The following is a 23,955-nucleotide window of genomic DNA, read 5'->3' as shown; positions in this document are numbered from 1 at the left end:
AAGTACTGCAAAGGACTGTTAGAATGCAAGATTAGTTTGGTGTTATTTCCAGTTGTCATAAGAAGGCAATATGATATTCATACTGTTGGATGGAGTTTCACTGAATCGGATAAATCAGATTATCCAGCCATAATTGTTTCCTTTTTTTGACATTTTTTTCAAAGTAACAATTATTTATAGGAAAAAAAACTTTTAAATTGTCCACATGGCTTGTCTGATTTTATTAAGTTGCAATGCCTCTGCTGTATTTAGCAACAGACATTTTTAACTAGGTGCCCATCCTGCTTTAGGGCTAATATAATCTAGCTGTCAAAACTGAAATTTCTTAGAGTTGTTGCTAATCAGTGATCGGCTGCAGACAGAGGTTGACTCCTGCTGTGAGTTTGCAGAGACGAGCAAATGAGGCTTCAGTTTGATGCTTTACTAAAGCTAATGCTGATATTTTGTTTTACCCCTAATCATGGGATGCATCAACCATTTCTGGTCTACAGATGCATAAAGAAACAGTGAGTACTTTGATGCACCTTTTGAGTTAAAGAAAAATCACATCAGATTAAGATTGTGGACATGAGCTGTGATGCAAAAATGGGATAATTATGTAATTGCTTCATTTTCACTAAGATTTAAAAAAATACCCCCGCTATCAAATAACCCACATCTGGCTTTTGTATCTTATTTACTTTTGTATCTTATTTGCTTATTTCTTTACTTTAGAGAGAGAGAGAAAAAAACTGTTCAAAAACTCAAACAAAACTGGAAATCATTAGTAACCCAGGAAAATTTGGATCAGTGCTACATTATTTTGCAAATAATTAGTAAGGAAAGCTAAAGAATTTTGTACTGGAACTGTGGCTTCAATTCAAAATGTTTTTGATGATGACTATGAGGACAATCAAAAACATTCTGCATAGCGTTCGTTTCATCTCGTCTGTTTTAAGAACGATTCCTGCAGTCGATTTCAGCTAGAAAACAATTTGAAAAACGTCCCCAGCTGTCACCAAACATGGTCTCAGTGGTTAATGTGAGCAGAACAGTCTGTTTTATTGGATCATTTTCTGTGAAAATGAGCTCCTTAGTGAGAGACTGTCGCCTGTTGATCTTTTTTTTTTTCTAATTTCTCGGTCTTAGTCACACATTGTCTGGAAATGGAAACATTTATAGTGTGTTGGAGTTGGCTGATGTAAGAGAGGAGGTGACAAAGGCCAACGATTTTGTGGGTCTGTCCTCGATAAAACTTGAGTGGCCCAGGGAAGAAGCCGGTGGTTTAGAGTGGGAGGGCTAAGCTCGAGGTTTGTCTTAGAGTTGTGTTGTTGACAGCTGAAAGTAAAGAGAACTGTTTTGTTTTTTTTATTTCGTCTTAAGTGGTATTGGATCACACTTTCACTCTGCAAAGATTTATTTTGGAAGAACTTAAAAAAGGAACTAAAGCACCGTTTGATCTCAGTATCAGACAATCCTCTTCCAGCGTTGTTTACATATTTGGTTTTTGTGTTTGGAATTTGGCAGCGAGGCGCTGTTTCCATTACAAAAAATAGCTCTATTTGAGTGTATCGGTAGCTATGATGAATCTCGCTGCAAGCGTGATTCATTTTTCCACACATTCTCATAAAAGCTGTTGTTGCTCTTACTCTGTCCGTCCAGGGCTCAATAAAGGACCAGCTGAAAGCCTACGGGGCTCTGACGGAGAAGGTGACAAGAAGATACACCAGGCAGATCCTTCAGGGAGTTTCCTACCTGCACAGCAACATGATTGTGCACAGGGACATCAAAGGTGACTGAAACTGGAATCTTGTAAAAGTCAAAGAGAAGCTTTAATTTGATTTATGACTTCTAAAACTTCAGAGAAACTGAACAGTCGCTCAGAAGACTATAACATTTTGAGAGTAGTCATTCCCCCACAATGCAACCACAAACCTCAACGTATTTTAGGGGGAATTTAGGTGGTAAATCGACACAAAGTGGTGTTCAACAGTGAAGTTGAAGATGATGCATAGTTTTCCGAACATTTTACAAATAAACGTGCAAAAAAATGTGGCATGCATTTGTATTCACTCCACTTTGCTCAATCACGTTATAAAATCCTACAAAACGTCTTCAGAAGTCGTCTGGTATTTGGAGCGTAAAATATACTTGTGTATAATTTAATCTCGTTATACACACATAAAGTTGACGTTTACAGATGTTCTCTATCCAGTGTGACTGAGCATGAACCAGTTTGCAAAGACGGACAAAATTTGCGGTCTGTGATAAGACTGCAACTAACAATTGGTCTAGTAATTGATTATTCTATTGATTATTTGGGCAATTAATTGTAACATTCTCCAGTTTTTTTTTAATGTAACTACTTCAGGTTTTTTCTATGCAATACTATAAATAAATATAAAAATGCAAACAGAAACCCAAATAATCCAATTCCTTCTTAAAATAAGAAACTAACTAAAATATAATAATGGCATTCCTTGAGTGAACGCTTCATTATTTGTAGCTAAGGATCTAAAAAAAAAATACTTCTATCCTCTACAAGTGAAAATCTCAGCTCTTTCTTCTTGACTTAACATTATACAGCACAGGACTGATCTGGTGACTATTTTATGGATTATCTGATTAATAATTGGATATCAAAATGTACCTTACAGGATTTCTCCTATTAATAAATTTTACGCAAAAATTATGCCACTTGAAGAGTTCTGGGTTGAACATATTTACAGACAAAGTCTTTCTTATCTAAAATGTAAATATGTTTTGTACAGTTTTGACTTAATTGCTGTGTGTTGTTGTTTCTTCCTGTTTTGAGTCTGTATACTCCTGTTAACGATTAATTGATTAGTAAATTAGTGGACAATTATTTACAAAATCAATTTATCACAATTAATCTGATTAATTCTTTCAGGCCTAATCTACAGATGTGTAAAGCTAATATGCACATACCCCAAAAGACTGCAGGTCTGTTGGCAGAGGGAGAACTAATGCTTGCCACACTTTTAAGATTATTTGTATAAACCACCTATTATTTGCCTCCAACTTCTCACACATTCACCATTTTCATGTTGGTCTGTCAGAAAAAAAATCCTCTTTTCAACATCTAAGGTTGTTCCCATAGTTTCTCATTTAATTTCTCTTACTCAGAACGTAGATGGAAAACTGCACTATTTTCGCATCTCCTCTGAGGTATATAAGGCTTCACGCTGGTGAAGGTGGCCAGTCTAAAAATGCTCGACACCGGACGGAAAGGCTTTGGTTTTTCTGCCCACAGCTTTGGGAGTCGCTGTTTCGTTAGGCCGCAGCAGCCAAGAAAGAGGGAAACATCCCGTCTGGTTGTGTCAGCAGAGGGAAAAAAAGATAGTGGGTCGCCCGGGACACAGCCAGGCTCCATGACAGCACATGTGGGTGGGATTTTCCACTTGGAAATGTTCTACACGTTTAATATATGGCGTGAGGTCAGCTCACCACACAAGAACATCTTTTTTCTTCAACAGAAAATGTCAGCTCAGGTGGTATGTGACTATAGCTTGAGACTTTTTCTCAAGCTAATATTTCAAAAGAAGGCAAACAAATGGAAATCCCTGAGTTTTCAGATGACTTAACATCAATATATGTGCTTCAAGTGGAACCAAGCAAGTAAATGTTACAGTTTTAGTCTCCCAAGTCGCTCTCTGCGGCTATCTAATCCCTCTTTGGGTGTGGAGGGCGAATGGCAAGTGGCTCACGTTAGTCACTGATCTAACAAGTGGCGTACCCAGAGGAAGTGGGACGGACATGTTGGAAAAGTACTACGGAAATAGCGGAAACTGGGCTGAGGTCTGATTTGTCTCAAGTGGAGCAGTTCATTCAGCATTTGAACTTCTGATACATATAAGCCCACTTGGCAATCACTTTAGAGGGAGGGAAAGTGGATGATGAATAAATAGGAAGGAAAGAATGCATATAATGACAGCCTGAAGATCTCAGTTGGTATTTTAAAAGATAGCCTGCCAGATTAGTCAAGCTCTTGACTTCAACAGTTTCTCTGAAGTCAGTGGACGTGCTGGCTCGGGTAAACGAACTCTCCGTGGCAGCTCTCGGAGGAGTCATGAAAAGCTCTGAGCTCGTTTTGTTTGGTCCCATCAGGTGCTAACATCCTGAGAGACTCCTCTGGGAACGTCAAGCTCGGAGACTTTGGAGCGAGCAAACGGATCCAGACCATCTGCATGACTGGAACAGGAATCAAGTCTGTCACTGGCACCCCCTACTGGATGAGCCCCGAAGTGATAAACGGGGAGGGATATGGCCGGAAAGCTGATGTTTGGTAAGAATACCTTCAGATGGGGGAGAAAGGAATGATTCCCAGAGGGGATATCAATCTGTTGCGCAATACAATTATAAAGCAGCATTAAATGCACTGAAATAACCTCATGAGACTTTTGTTAAAACTGTGTGGCATTTTCTGGCAAATTGATATGAACACATTTTGTAAAATGTTATATTTTTTACTGTTAAATTATGTAAAACATAATAAAGGTTTAAGTCAGCGTACTGCTGGGTGAGTATTACAGGTTAGTTGTGGTATTCACTAACATTTGAAATGCATGATTTCCGTTTGTTTATGGGTATATAAAACTGGTATGTACAGTAAATATGCAAAACTCTAAAAATCACCTCTAACTTTATGCAGTGTTGCCAAGAAGTAAGATTTTTCTGGTGACATTTTAATGTAGAAATCTAAAGCGTAGGCATTTCTCCTTAGATTTTATTTGCTTAATGCTGTGTTTCCACCCAATCTGTATACCTGGCCATTTTTATTCTTTAAATGTAACTATCATGAGCACTTTTAAAAGGTACTGTAAATGACTCAATAAATAAAGCTACAGTTCCAAAAAAGGTAATCTTTTTGGATGATTTGTGGGCCAAGATTTGTTGACATATAGCTGATGTAATCAATTGTGTAACTCAAGATAGTCGAGGTCAGCTTTAATTTTATAAATCAACAAAAAAATGAGTTATAAATCATCTAAAGTGCAAAAAATAACTTTAAAAGACCTTTCTGATGTCTAAAACAGTATTTCTTACAAAAAATCTAAGCAAATTAGAGTCAGGTTATAGACAAATGAGGGAAGAGTCAAAACTTTTGCTCCATGTATGATGCAGTGTTTTATGATGAATTGAGCATGTAAAACTAATCTGTGTTCCTGTGTTGTTCTCCTTCAGGAGTGTTGCTTGCACTGTTGTTGAAATGCTGACTCAGAAACCTCCCTGGGCCGAGTACGAGGCCATGGCTGCCATTTTTAAGATTGCTACCCAGCCCACCAAGCCCATGCTTCCAGAGGGTGTGTCTGACTCGTGCAGGGACTTCCTGCGGCAAGTGTTTGTGGAGGAGAAGTGGCGCCCCACGGCGGACGTTCTGCTCAGCCACCCGTTTGTCCAGGGTAGCTTCTGAACGCTGAGGGACCCCTGGCAGAGTTACCCCCCCTCCGTGCCTGCCTCCATGGCCTCGGCGGTCCCGGCTCCTCCCCCTCTTCCCGTCACCTGGTTGCAGGGTTCAGCAACTCTCCAGCTTCCCTGCTCTATAATCGATCAGTGTCTGCCTTGTCCGTACTCCTTCAGTTCTCAACGCCTGGCTCAACACAGACTGTTTACTGAGAGGCAGGGCTGACTGCGATCAGACCTCTAGAGTCATCTAAGGGATCTATCGTTGGTTGCCTCAGAAACGGGCCGCCAAGGTGGCACTTCACAGTCTCAAAGGATCTGGGTCAACATTGTTCAAGGAGAGAGAAGGAAAAGTGGCCAAACTTGGAGCACAGAGAGGCTGTAAGCTGTCTGGGTCTCTCTTTACCCGTCTTACTGTCTCGCTGCAGCGTCTCCACAATGAGTTGACATTGTGACTGACTGGTGACGCCGCTCACATCTGATAGTACTGTAACTTCCTCATCAGCTTAATTCAACTGAATGAAATTAAGATGGAAAAATATTTTTATACAACATGCACGGTCATTTTAGATCCCATTTCTACTGTCACCTTTAAGACAAATATGATACATTTTTGTCATTGCCTTACAATAATGATTTGTAAGTATGAATGTCTTTTTTTTTTTTCTAACAGCCTTTCCTTTTTCCTATTAGCACTCCAAACCCCATTCAGAAGGAATGTTATAAAGTTGCACTTTTGATATCATGTATGGAAACATTTACATGTGCGAGATAATCAACCGAGGAGATATTTTTCTAATATTTTTTTTTTTTACTATTATTTTGATATGTAAAGAAAACCAAACATTTGCAACTGCGTGCAATGTCTCTTAAGCAATAACAACACTGCTGTATGAGTCAGAGACCGTCATCCCATCATCCCATCTTACCCGTTTGGTGAGCCTTGTTCCATTTTCCGTTGGCCAAAGAGGATTTGCAGAACATGCAGTATTAGTCACAGCGGACTTTTTTGCCACCTCAGAGCCCTAAAAGCCTTGTTTTCTCCTTTATGGCAGCTTTGTGCACTTTGAACTGCACAGACCAAATCTGATGCATTACGTTACTGTGGTGTTTTAAATGTTTGCAGGGTTCCTAAGCAGCACGACAAACTTTCAGGCTGAAATTCTTACTACTTTTTAGCAATTTTTAAAGTATAAACTATAAACTAGTGTCATGTCTCGACAGTAGGCAGGATGAATGGATGGACAGATGGATAGCTGGATGGAAAATTAATGGCTTGATGGTTACACAGACATAGATGGACAGTCGGATGGATGGACAAATGCATGTAAAGATGGGTGGTGGAATTGTAAACCATTCAGTTACCAAACTGATAGGCTGATGGTTAGATGGACAAACGGATGTTTGGATGGATGGAGTGCTTGTAGACAATGGACTCGAGAATAAAGTCTAAAGTCTACTGACTTGGAAAATACTAGAAAAGAAAATCCATATTTTTCCAGACTCTTAATAGGAACCCTGCATTGAGAAAAAACAGATTGAAGTTCTCTTTATGTTTGTAAGTTCAGTATCAATCCAGTGAGCCACCATGCCTTCCTTTAGCTCTAATCAGATGGACCACTTTCCGAGCTGACAGCACATCTTGCTCTGTGTGACACTCACAGAACCAAACTGTTTTCCTTAAATAAAACCTTAGGGACAAACTGACTTTGGATGTAGCTACGATTTGTTGGCACTTATGAAACGATCAAATGTTTTTAACCCTTCTCGGTGCCTTATCTGTTTCTCTTTGTAAATGAAAATCTTCACTGCCAAAGCCAAGTGCTTCCCTGTAAGGTTGCTCTGTTAGAGAGCACACCCACGAGTTACTTATTCTGTAAATACTTTGTTCTGCGCTTTTGTATTAAATCTCTTTTACATTATAGGCAGATCTATTTGACTAGAGTCTACGTTATACAGCAGACTACTGCAGCTAAAAAGAATAAAAAAACAACTTGCCACAAGAGTGTGTATGACTGTCTGAGAGCTGGCAGGCAATATTAAAGGACCGGAAGGCTTTTGATTGACACAGAGCTTGTTTTGTTTGAAATGACAAAGCCTTAAAACATGAAATGTATCAAGTCATCGATCTTTTGTACATTTAACTTAATAAATCTAAAGTCTAAGACTATATTCTGTATTATTTTTTCCTCCATCTTGTTTCTGTTTCACCTTCATTGATTACATCATTTTATTCATTTGTTTTGTGCATGAGATTATGCACAAAACAAATAGTGAGAAATATAAACAGCATAGTTAGTCTTATTATGGTTTGTTGTATAATAAAGCAAATCAGAATCAGAAACACTGCTGTGCGACAGACTGGCGACCTAACCTTTATATATATCTATATCTATATATATATATTAAAATATATCTATATATATATATATCTATATAAATATATATATATATATAGATATATCTATCTATATATATATATCTATCTATATATAGATAGATATATATATTTCATTTTAAACGAATAGGATATTCTTATAAAGGAAATTCTATTTTTGTCTCAATCTCAGAATTGAGATTAAAGTCTGAATTCTTGTTTTCAGTGGCCCTAATCCTCTTCCGTACGTTAGTCTTAAGTACACAATCAATAAGCAAATTACAAAGACAATTTATATTGAACTGCGAAAACAATGATGCTCCTCATCAACTGTTAGAAAACCTTCTTATAAAACCTGAGGTTTTGTAACGTCGTGCCTGAAAACGTGACCGTGAACGCAACAGCAGCCGCAGCAACACAGAGACGTATCACACGGACGAAGCTCTTCCAGTCAGCCTGGAGTTTTATTACTTTTCATTTAAAACTTCTGTTCATCTGTAAACTAAACTACAATGTCAGCCTCTCGTACTGTAATATGTTTACTGAGAAACGACCTGCGACTTCACGACAATGAGGTAAGAATGTAAACTTGCAAATAAACGTGTGGTAATGTTTTGTTCGGACTTGAATGATTAAATTGTGGAGGTAAAATAAATTCTAGCTAACATTTGCATTTATATTTGCTGTATTTACTGGTGAGTTTAATCTCCTGAAAAGGGGCCACTGAAAAAAGAAATCTACACATTTAAAACAGCATCAAATTACACAAGGAAATAAACTTTTTACTTCCGGCACCGTTTCCTTTAGAATAAAAGCCTCAACTTCAGAGTAAAATAAAGATACTAGTCAGAATTTATTCTATCAGCGAAACTACCATTATATGTTCGTCACTTATAGTACAACCTGTCATTGTCAGTTATGCTATTTTAATATGTCAAGACAAAGTCACCTTAATAAATCCTGTAGGTCATCTATTACCCTGCTGTGTATTTATTATAAAGTTTCCTTTATTTTTCACTTTTTTTCCCAACTTTTACAAAATGTATATGAAAAAAGAAATACAGCATTGGGTGTTCTAAATCAACAGGCATTAATCTAATAAATTCTAGATGAGGGCATTTTATGTATGAATTCTTCAGACATTTTGGTTTGGATGTTTCCTTTTAATTACTGCACATTAGGTTTACATGATGCAATGTAAACCTAACATAGCTACGGAGTAAATATCTTTCAATTATTTTAATAGAAAAATATTAAAGCTTCAACTATGATACCAAAAGAAGTGTATCATTGAAAGTCAGGGTTTGTTTTCCCTTGACTGGGTTATTTAAACCAGTATATTGAAGTAGTATTCCATCCTGCAAAATGATTCAATATTTTGATCATTTCTGTTTTAGTTGGGTATAATATGAGTTAGAGTTATGTAAAATTACATAGTTACATTTAAGACTAATGCAATTAGGACTTCTTCAGTTGCCAGGATGTTTTTCATAACATTTAGCAATTATTTCAATACGTAGACTTAAAACGATATTAAAAACTATGCAGTATACTATGCAGTATCTCTATGAATTTTGCCGTTCTCCCTTTGAATGCAGGGTTCTCTCCTGGTTGTCTGACAGTCCAGAAATATGACAGTTTGGTTAACTGATTACTCTAATTTTCCATTGCATGTGCATGAATCTTCTGCTCTGCACGGATAATTTGAGCAGCTAAATCACTGTAGGTAGTCAGCTAACAAACATGCTGCTCATAGCATGCTGACTGGAAACAGCCTTTTTGAGAGTGTTGGATGGCACTACATTAGTTTTAAAGATGGAAAATACAGTAGTTCCTATTAATCAGTCAGTTTGTCTCTCTTGGAAGTAGTGCACATATGTAATATCATCCTTCCAAACATCCAACAACCTGTCTGAAATGAGAAAAAACTAAATAATTCTAGATTTTGTGTTTTAAATACCAACAGGCAACATGATTTAGTTACATTTGTGGTTTTATGTTTTTTTTTTTTTTTATGTTCTTTTTTTCAGATTTATAACAATCCTGACATTGTACTCTTTGATTTTCAGGTCCTCCACTGGGCTCAGAGAAATGCCGAACGCATAGTCCCTCTGTACTGCTTCGACCCCAGACATTATGTGGGCACGTACAACTTCAACCTGCCAAAGACGGGACCTTTCCGTCTGCGCTTCTTACTGGAGAGCGTCCGAGACCTCAGAAACACGCTTCTCAGCAAGGGCAGGTTCGTTATTAACTTTATAGCTTTATATGATTTATATGGACTGGAGATTTGACACAGGGCTCCCACACAGTCTGGAAAAGTATGTAAATATAAAATAAGGGCACAGATAAGTCCATATATTTCCAGTCTTTAATCCCTATCCCAGAAATGACCAAACTTTTTGTCACCTGGGCCAAAATCATCATGTTGAAAGTTCTTAAAGGCCATAAAAAGATATATTTTTTTATTTGTATAAAGCTTTTTTTTGTCTCTTCTTAACAACACCAGGATATGGGTCACTGTTTCTTTTAAAACTTTTGTTGTTCTTTATTTTTAGAAATCAAAATAAAATGACGAAGTTGGGTTCACCCAGGTCTTTCTGAGTAAAAATTGATGGACATTTTTGGTTCTACTTGCTCAAATCAAATAGAAAGCAAAAACCGCGATCATAGAACATAAAGAATTTGTGTTGAACCTAAAATTTTCCTTCTGAAAAAATGTGTCAGCAAAAAATTTCCATCTACATTAACTGTATTCTGCTGGCTGGCCAAATATACCATTCTTCATTTGTGGTTGTTTCTTTTTTTCTTGTTTCCTTCTTTAATTGGTTCCACAATTAAATCCTTCTGTCCGTTCCTTTCTTTCCTTCCATGTATCCTAAATACCTTCTTACACATTTTTCTTCAGTTTTTTCATTCTTTGTATCCCTACTTACTTTCCCTTTTTGAGTCCTCCTTTCTGCTTGTGTTCTCTCTGTTTCTCCTTTCTTCCTTTCCTCCTTGTGCTGTTTCCTTGTCTACTTCATACTTCAAGTACCCTTCTGGTTTTTTTTGTTTTGGGTTTTTCTAGGTTTCATATTCATTCATTACTTTAGAAATATATGCCGTACATTCATAGTCAAGTTTAGTATTTTCAGTTTGAAAATTAGCTTAAAGAACTGAGAATCCCGGAATGTTGAATCTGGAAAAGTCTAGTATTTTTACACCAAACATTTGGCAGAACCTTGCTTACTTGATTTGAGGATATATTCTAAGTCACAGCGTGTGCAGAAAATGTTTTTAGCTTTCTAGGACTACATTAACTCGTTTCTGACAGGATCAGGATACACCTGGGTTTAACATTGCTGGTGCACACATTGTTCCCATAACTTTTTCCGCCCAGCAATCCCTCTGCCCAGGATGCAGCTGCATGGTATTATGCCAACTGCGAGTCGTGTGTGTTTATTTATTTTTTGTGTGACAGCAATCTGGTGGTGAGGAAGGGTAAGCCGGAGGAGGTGGTCGCTGACCTTATCAAGCAGCTCGGCTCCGTTAGCAGCGTGGCTTTCCATGAAGAGGTACTTTGATGTTCTCTTCATCTTTATTGTATTTCATTGTGATTTTATGTGCAAGACCAACATAAAGTAGTGCATATTTAGGTAGAAGATGTATGTTTTTTCTTCTTCTTTTTTTTTTTTTTACATAGGAATTGCAGTGTGTATGTAGGTGAGTACCTTGTGTAAGGCATGATTCTGTTTGAAAACATATTTTTACCTTCATGTACTCAAATCCAGGTTGCCTCTGAAGAGCTGAACGTGGAGAAAAAGGTGAAGGAAGTCTGTGCTCAGCTGAACGTGAAAGTTCACACCTGCTGGGGCTCCACGCTGTTCCACAGAGAAGACCTGCCATTCCACCACATATCCAGGTGTGGGGAGGATGCTGCTCGGCTGAACATAAAACAAATCTGATTCATGCTAGAGAAGCTACTCCAGGAGAAAGAAATTCTAGGAATGTTGTTTAATTCTTGCAGGCTGCCTGATGTGTACACTGAGTTCAGAAAGACGGTGGAGAGCCAGAGCAGGGTGAGGCCTGTGCTGCTAACCCCCGAGAGGCTGAATCCCCTTCCCCCGGGGATGGAAGAAGGAGCCATTCCCACAGCGGAGGACCTTCAGCAGACTGGTAAATGATGGCAATATTGTTCAGTGAGAAGAGCTTAATTCCAGTGCTTTCCCTCTATGTCTTCATATTCCTCCTTTCAAACTAGTCTGGACTCCTAAAGCTCCACATTCTTCCATATTCACAAAGCGTGTGTAAATCCACTTCTCCACGTCAAACTTCAGTGGAAAATGGTCGAGCATGAATCTCTTCATTAAAACTCAGCTTTGGTTTAGATGGATCCCTGTATATAGTTGAGCCTTTATGAATCATTGTGTTTCATTGTTTTTGTGCCGTTTAATCATCCAGAGCCGGTGACTGATCCGCGCTCAGCTTTCCCTTGCACTGGTGGAGAAAGTAGTGCCCTTGCAAGACTCAAACACTATTTTTGGGACACTGTGAGTGCAACCTGCATTACAGAAAATATACAAACTTATTTTTATACTGTTGATCAAAAACATTTTTGGGAGGAAATATAAAGTGTCCTGCCTATTTTTCTAGGATGCTGTGGCGACTTACAAAGAAACTCGTAACGGCTTGATCGGGGTGGATTACTCAACTAAATTTTCACCATGGCGAGTTTTCTTTTAAATATAACTTTCACTGTGGATTATTTCTCAAATGTTTCCCTTCTTGTTGCTTTTCTAACATGTTTCTATGATACCACATTGCAGGCTGGCTTTGGGATGCATTTCTCCGAGGTATATTTACCATCAGATCAAAAAGTATGAGAGGGAGCGGACAGCGAATCAGAGCACCTACTGGTCAGTATTCGTACTTGTATCAGTGCTTCTTGTATCATTTTGTTAAGAAGTTAAGACACAATAATGATTTTTAAAAATAGAATTATGTGACAGTGGCCTGCAAAAGTATTCATAGTGTTTAAACTTTATTACGCTTTGTCATATTACAAGCCGCAGGCTTCAATACATAAAAAAGTACTCCCCCCGCCCCCAACATTATGCTGCCATCACCATTGTTTGCTGTGGTGATTTTGTGTTCATGTTGATTGGCAGTGTTTGCTTTCCTCCAAGCAGTGCACGATTGGGGTGTATTACTCTCAGTAATATTAGTATTAGTATGAAAAGTCATTCAACAGTCTTAGCATTTTTACTTGTACAAGAAATCTTTTTTGTAATTGTAATGTGACAAATTATTGAAACATTAAAATGATGCACCCATAAAACAATCTGGTCATGATTGTTTGAAATTTGTTTGTCTTGCAGGGTCATTTTTGAGCTCTTGTGGAGGGACTACTTCAAGTTTGTGGGCATTAAGTACGGAAACAAAATGTTTCAGGTCAAAGGTAATGTCAGGAAATGTTCGATCTGTTATTAATGTTGTAAATATAGTCTGCAGATCTAAAATACAGTGTTGCAATTTAAATTTAGGGCTTCAAGGAAAGTCTGTTCCATGGAAGATGGATACGAAGCTGTTTGATGCATGGAAAGGTTGGAGTTCATGGCATGTAGTTGATCATAGTCTCACGCTAGAATAAATTCATGTAAGTCTTGGTTTGTTTGTGACCTTTGCACTTACAGAGGGCCGTACAGGGGTGCCCTTTGTAGACGCTAACATGAGAGAGCTGGCGCTGACAGGCTTCATGTCCAACAGGGGGCGACAAAACGTTGCAAGCTTCCTTACAAAGGATCTGGGCCTTGACTGGAGACTTGGAGCTGAGTGGTTTGAATATCTGCTGGTATGATGTGTAGACATTCAATATATTATTGATCAGCTTATTTAACCACAAAAAAAGCCCATCCAAATAATTTTATTTTTGACAGGGTTTTTTTTTTTTTTTATTTCTCCATGCTTACCCTGATTAATTTATTCCTTTTCTTGCAAAGATTGATCATGATGTCTGCAGCAATTATGGGAACTGGCTGTACAGCGCTGGCATAGGAAATGACCCCAGAGAAAACAGGAAGTTCAACATGATCAAACAAGCTCTCGATTATGACAACAACGTATGTTTTAAAAAAACGTTTTAAGCTTATCTTATTCACCTTCTGTATTTGTCTGGATATGGAAACAAAGTACCTGAGTCACACTTTGTTTTACAGTCACAAGCATAGATTTGTGAAAACCTACTGATGCATAAACTTGGGCTCATGCTTCTGCTTCAGGGGGAGTACGTGTGCCGATGGGTTCCAGAGTTGGGCGCTATAAGAGGGGCAGACATTCACACGCCCTGGAACCTGAGCTCTGCTACACTGTCACACTCTGGTGTGTCGCTCGGTGAGACTTACCCAAACCCCATTGTCACGGCGCCTGAATGGAGTCGACACTTTAGCAAGAAACCGGTAGGTGTTTTAGAGAAAAGGGAAGTGGAAACTCAAAGAGAATGGTGCTTTTTTTTTTTTCTATAACAGCTGCAAACAATGGTGAGAGAAAGAGAATGCATTTCCTGAATCATTACATATAAGTAGCGTTTAGAGATTTCTTGAAAAAACAACTTATAGTTTTTATTGTGAAATCATAGCAACCAACTTTTAAGGGGAAGGATTTTATCATGAATTGGGTGTTATATATAATATAACTCAGACTTTTTTTATTTTAGTTTTTATCTATTAATGTCTTGTATTTATAATTAAAAATGATTCAATGTCAGGGTTCCTACTCTTCTGAAATGGTCTAAGTCATAATCAAACCTTTATCGTATGGTAATTTTTATTATGCATGAATTATTTAATCATTTTACTGTAAAGAAGATCAATGCAGTTTATTTTCAGTCCTGTAGTGTTTTTTTTTTCTTTACACTCTTCAATGTCTAGCTATCTATGATAAAGTCGATTCATACAAGTCAACATTTGTTGACCTCGTTTTGCAGGGCGGTGCAGGACCATTGCCAAGAGGAAAGAAAGGCCCGTCTCACACTCCCAAGCAGCATCGAGATAAAGGCATCGACTTCTATTTCTCCAGAAGTAAAAACCTGTGAGATGTCTTACTGCAGAGGATGGACGGTCCTTCAATCTTGCAAATTCAGAGTTGCATGTGCTGTAAATGTTTACACAGTTACATAGGGAAGTTGTCTGAAGAGAATGTTTATTTGTTTGCTACTGAAAGCTGAACTGATACTATCAAGCCTTGCAAAAGCATTCACACCCCTCGAACTTTTTCACATGAATGTATTTTATTTGGATTTGTGTTGACAAACTAACACAAAGATTTGCTTAAAATAGGAGATCTGAAAAATGTGGTAGTTAGCTTCGTTTACACATCTGCCACTAAATCCAGTGCCATTGCTTTTAGATTCCCCAAGATTTCAACATTTTGCGGAGCCCTGTCGATTGGGAAACGTACAAAGACGTAGATGTCCACCTAAACTGACAGGCCTGAGAAGGAGAGCATTACTTAGAGAAGCAGCAAAATACTCCTGAGAGCTTTGGGGGAGCTGCACAGAATTGCTCTTCATGTGGGAAAAGTTGTTGCCAGTACAAGTGTTACTCGTTTACTCCACAAATCGGATTGTCGCTGAAGCATTTTAAGAAAAAGGCTATTGAAAGAAATCCAAAAGAGGTCCCAGTTGCAGTTTCCCACAAGCCATGTAGTAAAAGAAGACACCAAGGTTGAATAAGACGAACATTGAACCTTTTGGCTGATGTGCACATCACTCTGAACATAATAGCCTGATGGTGGAAAAGGGTAGTTACTGCGTCATGCAATGGGGAAGATTTTCTTTAGCAACAACTTTGTGATTGGAAGATGGATGTAGTCAAAAATGGGGCAGTCCGAGAATACAGCCTGTTAGAGGCTTCAAAAGACTTGTGTGGGAGGTTCAACTTCCTTTAGAACATTTACACCAAGCAAACAGCCAGAATACAAAAGGATTTTTTTAGATTCAAAGAAATCAATTAGTTATAAAGGCCAAGTCAAAGTCCAGATAGATTAAAATCCAATCTAAAGAATCTGTAACATGGCTTGAACGTTGACGTGCACATCTGCTCTCCATCCAGTCTGAGCTGAAGCAGAATGGGTAGAACTTTACAAATCTCCTCTAGATATAACTTAGTACTTGCAGCTGCAGTTACAATAAAATATAATTCTACAAAATATCTCCTCGGGAAGGGCTGAATGAAAATGCATGCCATGATTCTCAGAATTGTGTTAGCCCACCACATAAAATACATTTTTGCTTGTCATGTGACAGAGTGAAATAGTCCAAGGCATAAATACTTTTGCAAGACACTTCATGTGCCTTATAAACTCTTTTCAGAGTCTCAGCTTCACTTCCTGTTCTGGGCAGCTGAACCACTGAGAACTTTTCTCGTTTTTATTTTTCATCCCTCTTGTCGCCATGACTGTTACAACCAGGTGGACATGCAATACGGATTATTTTATCTACCTGATTTTGACGCTGCAATATCTTTATTTGAATGAATCTGGATAATAAAGTTAGTTTGTCAAAACTCCACAGGAACAAAAAAAAAGTGCCTTAAAGTTGTTTTTTTTTGGTTTTTTTTTTTTTTTACAGCGTTATGTGAATGAGAACCTTAAGCAGTTCTGCCAACATTAGTTTTAAACATTTCTCTGCAGACAGATGACCATATGAATCTGACTGAGGGGTAACTTCCTCCCAGATGTGACGCAGTCGGCCGCGAACACTTCCTTGTTCCACTAAAAGCCAGGTGGGCTGTGCCTAACTACACAGTCAGCCTTCAAAAATCACACCAGTCGCCACCAGAGGTTGTTTTCCACTCATTTTAAACAGAATCCAGGACGTGGGGGGGGGGAAAAACAAAAAAACTATTTTCAACATGGACGGTACCGATTCCAAAGTCAATCTTGGTTCGATCCCTCTGGTTGCGCTTAATGTGACCGTAAGGAAAAAGTTGGGACTTTATTTGAACCCCAAACACACGGTGGCTGCCGACTGGACGGCTGTCGCGGAGACCATGGGCTTCTCTTACCTGGAGATAAAGAACTACGAGGCTTCCAGGAACCCCACCAAGACCATCCTAGACGACTGGGCGGCTCGGAACTCTGAGACTTCGGTCGGAAAGTTGGTCTCTATTCTGGAGGAGGTGGAGAGGAAAGACATCGTGGAAGATCTCCGAGCTTTGATAGGTGCGCAACTTATACAAAATATTAATACATAGTGATGCAATTCACTGATTTGATAGACTAACGGAACCGGCCAAAGGCGGAAAATAATTTGGGGGTTCATTTTTAACTAAGGCCATTACAGTTTTCGTAGTCGGTCTAACTTCCGGTTTTTTCTGGGGTTTGAGCTCCCGATTATTTTTGATGTTATTCACCGGCAATAAAATAAAAAATAATGGGCTGCAGGTTTCTTTGTAGGGTTTTTTCTGGATTCATTTTCGACTGAATCCAGTCGAACATGAAGCGAACATGAGAGGATCCCCGTTTGTTCTACCAAGTACATCCTAATTTCATCTGATTCTTATTCTGTCCATCCAGTGTGTGAATTATTGCTCAACAGTATGTCACTAAAACTTAAAAACAATTGTCAACATGTTTGTTTGTTTTTTCCTAATCTAGATATGCAAATGGTTTACAGTTAGTCATGCCTACTTTACTGGATTATATATTTAAAAAACATAAACAAATTTTTCACTTTATTCTTTATTATGACAAGTGAGTTGGGGGGCAGCATATGGCAAGAACTGCTGGTTTGCCCATTCTGCCTCGGGATTTTCTTCTTGAGAGACAAATTCATGTTTCCATCAATTATGACAAGTGATTCAGGTCCTAGAAGAGCAAATGTGTGTCAGTTCGCTAAATGGTTGATTTCACCTTAGAACTGGGACATTTACTTTTTCACATTGAAGTTGCTTTTGATTGCTTTTTGTGTCTTCCTTATTTCCATATACATCCATATACGTGTATATTTTGACACCAGACGAGGACGTCAGGAAATACCTTGAGACCCAAAAGAAGAAAGCAGAGCCGCCAGTCCAGGTTCCTGAGGTCGACAGCTGTGTCCCTCGCACACCAGAGAGGTCTGGAATCACTGTGGACGACATCCCAGGAGGTTTGTCTTTCTCTAAATTCACTATTACACTTCTTCTCTGAGTAAAATATTTACAACAAAGATGTGTTTGACACAGTCTAGATCAGCTGAAATGCTGATTTCAAAAGAAGTATTTTAGCTTGTAGTTTCAAATTCAGTGATCGGTTTGCTATAAGGGTTGCAGGATGTCTTTGGTTCATCACAATAGAGGCTTCATGTTGCTTATCTTGTACTGAGATGCTCAGCCAAAGTAGATAAGGAACACCTTTCACCTAATAAAAAAGACAAGTGCATGTGCCCTTACAGAGTATCTGTACTCCTTCAAGTTCTTCGTTTTTATACATTACAACCACAAATTCATATATTTTTTATGCTTCATTTGATAAAGTTGTCCCAAAATGTAAAGTGGACGAAAAATGAAGCTTTATTTCATATAGATTTTTTTTTTTTTTTTACAGATAAAGTTGGAAAAGTGAAGCATCTTGACACAGACTCTGTGTGTCGCCTTCTGACACATGAACATGCTTTTTTATGGAATAAACCAACCCAAAAGCATGATGCTGCGGCAGCCATGTTTCATTGTGCAGACGGTGTATGGCGTGTTGCACGGTGTTTGTTTACGACCACCCAAGGCATTTTGAAAAAAGCTTAGAAAAAGTTACGTGTTTTTCATTAATATGAAATGGCCCTATTTCATTCTTTCTGCACTATAAAATCCTTCTTATTAGAGCTACTTGTTTCTATGTTCTCAAAAAAATAATTGTAGTAGTTTAAGTCTAACCACTGTTTCTGAGCAGAGCATCAACACAGGAAAAGCTCCAAGTTATCTCAGAATTGAGATAACTTGAACTAACCTTATCAGAAAGTTTGCATCACTCTGACTTTTGTGCACAGCCTCGTGGGTTTTCATGTTTTGCACATCAGCCATAAATGCAACAAACGGCTTTGGACTTCTGTGGAAATCTTTCTTTTTCTTCTTTTTTTTTTTGACCATGATTGTGTGGGCGAATGTCTTACATTTGGGTTTCATTTAATGTACCTTTTTTCTTTTTACCCTAAGTTAAAGTTTTGCTGAAAGTAATCGAAACGCATTGACCCCAGGTATCCCAGAGATGTTTGATGCCTTCATCTGCTACTGCCAGAGCGACTTTGAGTTTGTCCTTGAGATGATCCGGGAGTTGGAGCAGACAGAGTACAACTTGAAACTCTGCGTGTTCGACAGGAATGTACTCCCAGGCTCATGTGTGTGGACCATCACCAGTGAGCTGATTGAGAGAAGGTGGGCGTTATGTTTCCGATACAATATTCTTTGTTTCGCAACTCTTAATTACTTAACGTTTTTGCAGCAAGATTCAACTTTCAGTGATTGTGGAGACTTAATTAGGCTCAAACAAGTTGGATTGTTAGTATTTAAACATAGAATGAGAATAACAACAGAAAAGCTTTTCATGTGCTGAAAGTCTTCAAATTTCCCCACTTTACTTTTGTGTCACATTCAACTCACGACTGTATAGTGTGTGTTCATGTGTGCAGGTGTAAGAGGATGGTGGTGGTGATTTCTGATGAATATCTGGACAGCGATGCCTGTGATTTTCAGACCAAGTTCGCTCTTAGCCTCTGCCCTGGTAAAGAGGATTTTTATTTTCTATTTCTTGCCAGTTTAAAACAGCCTAAATCTGTATTTTGCAACAAACTCCGTAACTAAACCTTAAAAATTTTCCAGGGGCTCGAAGTAAACGTCTCATTCCGGTGGTCTACAAGTCGATGACAAAACCGTTTCCAAGCATCCTGCGTTTCTTGACAGTATGTGACTACACTCGGCCCTGCACCCAGGCTTGGTTCTGGGTTCGGCTCGCCAAAGCGCTCTCATTGCCCTAACCGCAGAGCAAGGAGTGGATTTGTATCTGTGGGTGCCTTTTCTTACTGCATTATAAGTTTTATGTTGGACAATGATCAGATGTTGCAGACTCAAATGCATTGTTTCCACATTTATCGGCATGTCTGCTAAAGACATGTGAAAAACCTTAAAATATGACCACAAGCTGAAAATTTTAGAAACATCAGACCTTCATCTTTTATATGTTGGATTGGTGAGGAAAAAGGCTGGAGGAAATGGATTTTTTTTTTTTTACCATTCCTCTGTCCTATTTCCAAGACAGTGTCATCTTTCAGTATTTGCCTCTGTTTCAGTATTAATTTGTTTTGAATACATTATCTGCTTGAATGGCAAAACAAACATTCAAAATCCCATGTGTGCTATAATAAGATACAGTATATCTCTATAAATAAGGGTAAATATTTTATTTTTCAGTGTGAGATTGTGCTACTGCAATAAGTAAAATAAAATGAAAAATAAATCAAATAAATATTTTAAGGCTTTTTACACATATTTACCAGGGATGCCAATAGATATTGTCGCCACTTTCTCCCTCTCTTTGTGTGTATTGTTCTTGCACTGGAACACACTGAGGGTTTTAGCACATTTTAATTTACTTTCCCTTACATTTCCATCATAATTCATTTCATCTGGCACAACATTAAAGTTACTAAAGTTACTATGTTACTAAAGTATGAAAGTTACATTGCTTGTTATTTTCTAAGTGTAGGACATCTTTTCAGATGCAGTGCAGGATGTGCTACGTTTTCCGTACAAGCTATTTTAGGTGTCTAATTTACTTCCTCTGTTGAGTCAACATTAAGACAAGATTGGAGCTGAGCAGGAAGTGAAATTGTGACTGTAATTATTGCACAAGCTTAGCAGCTCTTTGCCTCGTGCTTTTTATGTTTCAGATTTATATGTTTACAATGAATTTTTAGAACTATTTAATTATAAATGAGTGTGTATTTTACCTGCATAAATGTTTAGAAAATGATTGTTTGAAATAATTATAAATAAAACCACCCTTTTGTTCTATTCTATGGGGAGTTTTTGGTTTGAAAAAGTGCGTGGGAACATCTGAAAGCACGGGCTGTTCTGGAGTCACTCTTATCCAGTGTGATTGTGAAATAAAAATAAGTCTCCTGCAGATGGCGCTGTTGAACCCTAACATTACAAAGGGGGGAGCTCACGTGAAAGCTGTTATTTCCGTGGCTTTTTAAAAAAAAATTATTATTATTATTATTAGCTGTTTACCCGGGCTAGAAATTCGCCTCTTCGCTCTGCCAAGCCTTTTATGTTAAAGAGAAAATAGAAAGACGTTGAACATATTCGTATTTATTTCAGTCGAAAGGTTATGGAGTGAAAATAGTGTCAAAAAGATTTGTGTGTGCGTAAAATGATTTGTGCGTGCGTAACAGGATTTGTGCATGCGTAAAAAGATTTGTGCGTGCGTAACAGGATTTGTGCGTGTGTAAAACGATTTGTGCGTGCGTAAAAAGATTTGTGCGTGTGTAACAGGATTTGTGCGTGTGTAAAAAGATTTGTGCGTGCGTAACAGGATTTGTGCGTGCGTAAAAAGATTTGTGCGTGCGTAACAGGATTTGTAAACCTTAAAAATAAAATACATGTTGAAAAAGTACACACAAATCACCTGGTACGCACACACAAAACTGCAGTTACACACAAATCCGGTTACGAGTGCACAACTATTTTTGAGACTCATTTCACGCCTCGGTGGAAGCTCCAAGATTTGTGTGTAGATGGTGCGTTTACATGCTAGTAAAAGCTGGGACATCTGAGTTTTCTTCGGAACTGTTTCTTTTTTCCACAGTTCAATACATATTTCTCTCTTTACTTGTCTCGTGGCTTAGACATATTTTTGTGAGAGAAAAATACATATGTCATTACACCCACGTCTACTTTTTAATACTATAAGATTGTTTATATATGAATCCGCATTTGGGACCTATTCAACTGTAATTACTTGGGTAAAAAATTCAACCACTAGGTGGCGGAAGTTTATTCCGCTCTGACTGGGAAAAGCCTTCATTCAAACTGAGAGAAGAAACAAGAGAATGGCGGGTCAGCCGAGTGATCGTGTTCGTGGTTTACCGTCCGAAGTTAGTGGATGTTAAAATTTGCACGTTTTCCTGACCGTTGTAATGCGTATTTGTTAGATTATTTCAGATTACGTTTTACGTTTCAAGTAGTTCGACCCAAAGTTCTCGCCCTTCTATAGCAATAGCTCATGTCTACGTTAGCTAAGCTACTATTAGCCCTCGATTAGCATCGGTACAGTTTAAAACAGTATCTTCCTGGCCCATTACAGCCATGTCTACGTTTATCACCATGCTCAGCTAGTTTTATGATGCCGACAATAATGTAGGCTTAGGTGACGTCTTTTATTATTTGAAGGATTCATCCCAGTTCTCCTCACTAATTGTAGTTTTTGATTTAAATTTTTTTTTAGTTCTGCTACAGACTTATGTTTCGTCTATCACCTGTATATTTTATATCTTACTGTAATCACTTAAGATTTACTCTTCTCTACATTTCTTCCTGGAATATGATGGTCATTGCTTTCGTACCAGAAATAAATACGTAGAACATCTCTTAACAAATGTACAAATGTATTCTATGCCATACATATACATCTGCACCGTTTTTTTATATTAGATTCATGCAGATCATCAATATTTCAAATTTTGAAAATATAACCTCATCCAACACTGAAGCCTTTGTAAGCAGCTGAATATAAGTGTAGTAACTCGGCTGAATCTTTAAAATATTAATATTTCTGTTACTTCATTATGAGCAAACCACATTTCTCATTACTTCCATGTGATGACTTACATTTTTGGACAGATAATATGTTAAGTTGTGCTTCACATTAACTAAATTGTAATTGTAGCCATCTAGTGAAATTATATTTCTATTGTCCCCAAAAAGTGCTAATAATGTATGTGTTTTCCACATTTCAGTCAGTGTTCAATTTTTCACTTTATAAATTGCATAGTTGAAAAAGGACATATACAAATTAAATATGGAATATTTTATTAATTATCTGCCAGATAATTAATAAAATATAATTATAATAAATTATAATAAAAGACGTCACCTAAGCCTACATTATTGTCGGCATCATAAAACTAGCTGAGCATGGTGATAAACGTAGACATGGCTGTAATGGGCCAGGAAGATTCTGTTTTAAACTGGACCGATGCTAATCGAGGGCTAATAGTAGCTTAGCTAACGTAGACATGAGCTATTGCTATAGAAGGGCGAGAACTTTGGGTCGAACTACTTGAAACGTAAAACGTAATCTGAAATAATCTAAAAAATACGCATTACAACGGTCAGGAAAACGTGCAAATTTTAACATCCACTAACTTCGGACGGTAAACCACGAACACGATCACTCGGCTGACCCGCCATTCTCTTGTTTCTTCTCTCAGTTTGAATGAAGGCTTTTCCCAGTCAGAGCGGAATAAACTTCCGCCACCTAGTGGTTGAATTTTTTACCCAAGTAATTACAGTTGAATAGGTCCCAAATGCGGATTCATATATAAACAATCTTATAGTATTAAAAAGTAGACGTGGGTGTAATGACATATGTATTTTTCTCTCACAAAAATATGTCTAAGCCACGAGACAAGTAAAGAGAGAAATATGTATTGAACTGTGGAAAAAAGAAACAGTTCCGAAGAAAACTCAGATGTCCCAGCTTTTACTAGCATGTAAACGCACCATCTACACACAAATCTTGGAGCTTCCACCGAGGCGTGAAATGAGTCTCAAAAATAGTTGTGCACTCGTAACCGGATTTGTGTGTAACTGCAGTTTTGTGTGTGCGTACCAGGTGATTTGTGTGTACTTTTTCAACATGTATTTTATTTTTAAGGTTTACAAATCCTGTTACGCACGCACAAATCTTTTTACGCACGCACAAATCCTGTTACACACGCACAAATCTTTTTACGCACGCACAAATCGTTTTACACACGCACAAATCCTGTTACGCACGCACAAATCTTTTTACGCATGCACAAATCCTGTTACGCACGCACAAATCATTTTACGCACACACAAATCTTTTTGACACTATTTTCACTCCATAAAAGGTTGATTCACAAAGTTCTTCGCAAATCCGAAGTTGGCCTCCGTTTCGGTACCTTTTCGTTGAAATAA

General features: G+C 38.0%; 3 protein-coding genes across 3 annotated transcripts in view; all 3 read left to right on the top strand.

Moving 5' to 3' along the window:
* map3k22 (mitogen-activated protein kinase kinase kinase 22) overlaps window positions 1-7,568 on the top strand; it is a 41,195-nt gene extending 33,627 nt beyond the window's left edge. The window contains exons 16-18 of the mRNA XM_028005098.1: window positions 1,642-1,771; window positions 4,108-4,285; window positions 5,185-7,568. Of these exons, the coding sequence (XP_027860899.1) occupies window positions 1,642-1,771; window positions 4,108-4,285; window positions 5,185-5,413 (537 nt within the window). The 3' untranslated portion in view covers window positions 5,414-7,568. The remainder of the gene's footprint in view (window positions 1-1,641; window positions 1,772-4,107; window positions 4,286-5,184) is intronic.
* Window positions 7,569-8,161: 593 nt separating this feature from the next.
* Window positions 8,162-16,328, top strand: cry-dash (cryptochrome DASH). Its single transcript, XM_028005295.1, has 14 exons — window positions 8,162-8,355; window positions 9,850-10,022; window positions 11,244-11,337; window positions 11,554-11,684; window positions 11,790-11,938; window positions 12,224-12,312; window positions 12,416-12,489; window positions 12,589-12,678; window positions 13,141-13,220; window positions 13,306-13,365; window positions 13,456-13,613; window positions 13,762-13,881; window positions 14,041-14,217; window positions 14,745-16,328. The coding sequence occupies exons 1-14, from the start codon at window positions 8,293-8,295 to the stop codon at window positions 14,850-14,852; spliced, it is 1,566 nt and encodes a 521-aa protein (XP_027861096.1). The 5' UTR covers window positions 8,162-8,292; the 3' UTR covers window positions 14,853-16,328.
* A 202-nt stretch (window positions 16,329-16,530) lies between these two features.
* Window positions 16,531-20,807, top strand: myd88 (MYD88 innate immune signal transduction adaptor). Its single transcript, XM_028005296.1, has 5 exons — window positions 16,531-16,981; window positions 17,778-17,909; window positions 18,990-19,167; window positions 19,422-19,513; window positions 19,612-20,807. The coding sequence occupies exons 1-5, from the start codon at window positions 16,672-16,674 to the stop codon at window positions 19,764-19,766; spliced, it is 867 nt and encodes a 288-aa protein (XP_027861097.1). The 5' UTR covers window positions 16,531-16,671; the 3' UTR covers window positions 19,767-20,807.
* The last annotated feature ends 3,148 nt before the right edge of the window (window positions 20,808-23,955 follow it).

This window comes from Xiphophorus couchianus, chromosome 21 (genome assembly GCF_001444195.1).
Source record: "Xiphophorus couchianus chromosome 21, X_couchianus-1.0, whole genome shotgun sequence".
Classification (NCBI taxonomy): domain Eukaryota; kingdom Metazoa; phylum Chordata; class Actinopteri; order Cyprinodontiformes; family Poeciliidae; genus Xiphophorus; species Xiphophorus couchianus.
This window is presented reverse-complemented; position numbering and strand designations above follow the sequence as displayed.

Excerpts from the sequence above, each read along its gene's own strand:
- cry-dash (XM_028005295.1), top strand. The coding sequence starts at position 8,293 with ATGTCAGCCTCTCGTACTGTAATATGTTTACTGAGAAACGACCTGCGA. Across the intron at positions 8,356-9,849 it reads TGCGACTTCACGACAATGAG|GTCCTCCACTGGGCTCAGAG; the intron begins GTAAGAATGTAA and ends TTTGATTTTCAG. Across the intron at positions 13,221-13,305 it reads CAAAATGTTTCAGGTCAAAG|GGCTTCAAGGAAAGTCTGTT; the intron begins GTAATGTCAGGA and ends ATTTAAATTTAG.
- myd88 (XM_028005296.1), top strand. The coding sequence starts at position 16,672 with ATGGACGGTACCGATTCCAAAGTCAATCTTGGTTCGATCCCTCTGGTT. Across the intron at positions 19,168-19,421 it reads AGTGAGCTGATTGAGAGAAG|GTGTAAGAGGATGGTGGTGG; the intron begins GTGGGCGTTATG and ends TCATGTGTGCAG. Across the intron at positions 19,514-19,611 it reads CGCTCTTAGCCTCTGCCCTG|GGGCTCGAAGTAAACGTCTC; the intron begins GTAAAGAGGATT and ends AAAATTTTCCAG.